Source organism: Eurytemora carolleeae, unplaced genomic scaffold (genome assembly GCF_000591075.1).
Source record: "Eurytemora carolleeae unplaced genomic scaffold, Eaff_2.0 scaffold104, whole genome shotgun sequence".
Lineage (NCBI taxonomy): Eukaryota > Metazoa > Arthropoda > Copepoda > Calanoida > Temoridae > Eurytemora > Eurytemora carolleeae.
This window is the reverse complement of record NW_019396033.1, coordinates 116983-121465: the sequence shown is the minus strand read 5'-3', so window position 1 is coordinate 121465 and position 4483 is coordinate 116983. Positions and strand designations below refer to the sequence as shown.

General features: G+C 35.1%; 1 protein-coding gene across 2 annotated transcripts; it reads left to right on the top strand.

Annotated features, from left to right (window-relative positions):
• Positions 1 to 769: 769 nt before the first annotated feature.
• On the top strand, positions 770 to 4483 carry LOC111697526 (peptidyl-prolyl cis-trans isomerase B; the record flags this gene model as incomplete). 2 transcript variants are annotated; one of them, XM_023467563.1, is given in 8 exon segments in its annotated part: positions 770 to 839; positions 1027 to 1049; positions 1332 to 1418; positions 1529 to 1752; positions 2267 to 2349; positions 2653 to 2735; positions 3062 to 3136; positions 4161 to 4483. In XM_023467563.1, coding segments are annotated over 7 exon segments (633 nt in total). In that variant the 3' UTR covers positions 4236 to 4483.

Sequence of the window (4483 nt, the reverse complement as noted above, 5' to 3'; positions counted from 1 at the left end):
TAAGTAATAAAAGGAAGAATAAAAAACAAAAGGGTCCAAAAATCGTTCCCTAGGAATATACCCCTATCTTAAATAAATACTAATTTAATTAAAAATTGTTGAAGAAGTGGTCATGTACAACATTGATAGGAGGGGGGGTCCAAAAATCGTTCTCTAGGACGGACCCAACCGCTCTCTAGGACAGACACAGTTCACCCGGCCTCAACCCCTTCCCAGCAGTCCCAAAATAACACGCAAATTCTGAATTGTGGTGAGTTTTAAAGTTTTTCAATAGAAATCTGCAATTTAATATCAATCAAAACAGATGGAAAAAGATTTTATATGATTCCTGATGAAATTTTCTGTCTCAGGATCTAACGGAAGACTTGCAAGTTTTGGATCATGAAATTTCCAATCCTTTAAAGTTTTCTTTAATTCCATTTTAGGGCACTGGTTCACTGAAGAAAAGTTCCTAAAACTACTTGGTGGAACACAAAAATGGCGACAATTAGCCTTGAAAAGAAATCCCTGCGTCAAAAAGAGTATTTTTCCTATTTTTTTCATTCCTTGTTCATACACAAATGACAGGAAATATTTGGTTTGGTAAAAAAGTGTACGGTGTAGTGTATGATGTGGATGTACACAATAACCTTTATCAGGTTTAAGGCAGTGGCAGTCTCCTATTGGTCGGATTTATTCCCTGCTGCATTCTGATTGGATGATGAGGATTTCTCTTGATTTCTATTGGTTAACGGCATTCGGCTTATTTTTGATAGGCAGAGAATAACAGCTTTGCTTTTATTTTAGGTTATTCTGTTTCAAAACCTCATCTGAGAAACACAGACCCAATTTCCTTACAGGTTGAAGTCGTATAGGGAGCATTATATCAACTTAATTAATTTAATACTCATAATTGTTACTAGTCTTCATGAAATTTTTGAATATTTACGACATTTCCCAGGTTCAAACTGTTCCGTATTCTCTCCCTTATAGTTCTCTAATAATTGGTCAAGATAGACCGTGTAAAGTATATAATGCTGTCTTCAGGGGGCAGAGTCAGAATCATGAAGGTAACACACTCAACACTTTTTATTCCTTTTTCATCTTTTCCTGCAGTCTGAAGTACATGTTTAGTAATTCTGAAAACAAGACTAGATTAATATTTGTTACTTAATTTGTACGGTTTTTCGGTGNTATAAGCTTTATTTAGATGGACGAATTAAATGTTTTACACTTCATTCTCACATTTTACGCGTTATTCTGTGCTGAGATCCCTTTCCTGCTTCCTTTCCAGCTTTTGTTGCCAGATAAGACCGAGAAATTAGTTTATATTTGACAATATTTAAATTAAGGTTGTTACCGGTGTTCTTCTTATTTCCGGATTTATCCTCCTGGCAAACTGCTGTGGATCATCTGAGGCCCAGGCGAATGGACCTAAGGTAACAACAAGAAATTACATTTTACAGAATACCCTCCATCCCCTCCACCTCCGACGCCTCATATTATTGTAAAAAAAAGTAGAAATCATAGTCATTTACTATTGGTTTAGGTTAATAAGAAAGTCTGGTTTGATATCACCATCGGCGGTGAGGCCGCTGGCCGAATTGAAATTGGTCTGTTCGGCGGCACTGTTCCCAAGACCGTTGAGAACTTCTACCAGTTGGCCCTAAAGCCCGAGGGCGAGGGATATAAGGGATCCAAGTTCCACCGAGTCATCAAGGACTTCATGCTCCAGGGTGGAGATTTCACCAGGGGAGATGGAACTGGAGGAAGGTTAGAACCATATTTATACTTCATATTCCAGCGACATTTATCAGGACAGATTTAGGATTCGGATCAGTGATCTACTTAGTTTGAATTTGTTTTATCTGGAACTAAGCATACAGTGTGTACTTTGTGTATAATTATTCAATTTGAAGAAATAATGCCCAATTTTTTAGTCGTGCTACCCTAAGCACAACCTAGCCACACTATGATTACTCTCAGCAAGAGCACTGGAGATAAATTGATAGATAGATAACACCTATGGTTGTACCTACGGTTGCACGACTAGGAAATTGGGCAAAAGTCGTTCTTCATGTTGAAATGATAATTATCAATGAAATATTAAGTAAGCTTTCTTTTCCTTGTTAATTGAGGGAGGAGTGGGGGCATATTTGTGTGAGGGGAACTAGCGTTTTTATCTATTTATATTTTTTATAATGGTAACATAGATATATTATGGGGGGGGGGGAGCTGAATCTATTATATCAGTCAAAATTATTTCTAAATCCTGTATTTTTTCTAGATCTATCTATGGAGAGAAGTTTGCCGACGAGAACTTCAAGCTGGAGCACTACGGAGCCGGATGGTTGTCCATGGCCAACGCTGGTATGTTTATAGCTTACAAAATAAGATTGAAGATTATGTATCTAAATGGGTAATAAGTAACCTTCCCTCCCGTTAGAAATTAACTTTTGATTGTTTTCGGTCTCTGAACAAGTGTTTCCACATCAAGCTTTCAGCTTCATAATTCAACTATCATTTAACTAAAATTAAGAATAGACAACATTTTTGACCGTAATTTTTTTATGAAGATCAAGAATCTACCATTCACTTTTGTCAAATTTCAAAAAACAAGAAATTTTCATCAAAAAAAATTTTCATTAAAAATTCATGAATGTTTTGATTTAGGTAAGGATACCAATGGTTCCCAGTTCTTCATCACCACCAAGAAGACCTCCTGGCTCAACGGCAAGCATGTCGTCTTCGGCAAGGTAAATATATTTGTAATGTTGTAATGATTGTTGCCATTCTTCTTTTGATAAAGAAATATAACGACGAATTTTGAAGTTTGAAGAAAGAAAAAAATTGTTACATGTCACATAACGTGAAACTGTTTGTATATTTATAATATAAATGTGCAATTCTACTTCAAGAAATGTAAAATATAGAATTTTTTGGCGTTGAAGCTTTGAGATAATCCAAATAAAATGGGATGCTCTTGCAAACAAAACGTTACAACCAATTGGGAAATTCTGATAAGAAGGGGTAAAAAAATTCTAAATTTAAATTTGCTTGTTATTAATTTTCTTGTTTTAAGGTTATCAAGGGTATGGATGTTGTAAGGAAGATTGAAAACAACAAGACCGATGGTAGAGACAAGCCAGTAAAAGAGGTAATTTGGTACTTAGTAGAATTTTAATTTAGGTTTTCATGGGTTTTTAACTCAGTTACTTATGGAGCAGGTTGTTAATCGAGCTTTTCATGTTGTAGGTTTTTAACTTAGGCTCTCATGTTGTGGGTTTTTAACTTAGGCTCTCATGTTGTTGGTTTTTAACTTAGGTTTTTCTGTTGTAGGTTTTTAACTGAGGTTTTCATGTTTGTTTTTAACTGAGGTTCTTTTGGTGTAGGTTTTTAACGTTTTCATGTTGTTTGGTTTTTAACTGAGGTTCTCCTGTTGTAGGTTTTAACTGAGGTTTTTGTGTTGCAAGGGTTTAATTGAAGCTCTCATGCTGTAGGGTTGCAACTGAGGTTTTAACAGAGGTTTTCTAGTTGTAGGTTTTAACTGAGGTTTTCTAGTTGTAGGTTTTAACGTGTGTTAAACGCTTTATAATACACCGATTGTCGATTACGCACAAATGATGATCTAGTTGTAGGTTTTAACGTGTGTTAAACGCTTTATAATACACCGATTGTCGATTACGCACAAATGATGAGACTTTACAACACAAATGTATGGAAATTTTTCATAATGGTTGACTTCTTTCTTTCTTTAGAAAACCAAACGTTAAGATATTAGATTTAAAACGTATCTTTAAGTCGTTATTTTAAATAATGTAGGTCATCATTAACGTCTCATTCTTTGTGGGTAACCCTGTGTAGATGGTGGCACTATTGCGAAATTCTTGACATCCCAAGAACTTCAAACAAAATATTATTATTTGATGGTAGGATTTATCTATGGTTTGTCCCTGTGAACATAATGTTGAGCAAAAAAGCTATTTTATTTTTTAAAGTGATGTTCTTTCGAAAAAGGTTATGTGACTTGAATTTAAGGTTTCAAATAAACGGTTTTTTCCGTTTCTTAGTTAGTCTTGTACTTTGTGTGGGAGTCAAGTGCTTTATCCAGAATGGGATCTAGCTGACAACAAACAACATTGTAATTTTATTTTATTCGAAATTTAAACTTGTTTTTACAGGTCAAGATTGTTGACTGTTCTGCCGAGGATATTGCCGAACCATTTGCAGTTGAGAAGTCTGATGCTGTTCTGTAAACCTGAACCTAGAGATATCTGGGGTCAATAACCCCACCACCCAGTCTAATCCGGGAAATTCAAGTATTTTAGAAGAACCTTCAAACCGGTTTTCAGAACCGGTTCTTTGTTCAAATTCTGCTCAAGATATCAAAAAGTGATGGTTAAACCAACAAACATAAACTAACTCGTGACAGAATATACAATCGCATTTATTTTGTTTGATATTTGTGTGCATCATTGTTAAATACAAATACTTGATTATTTTA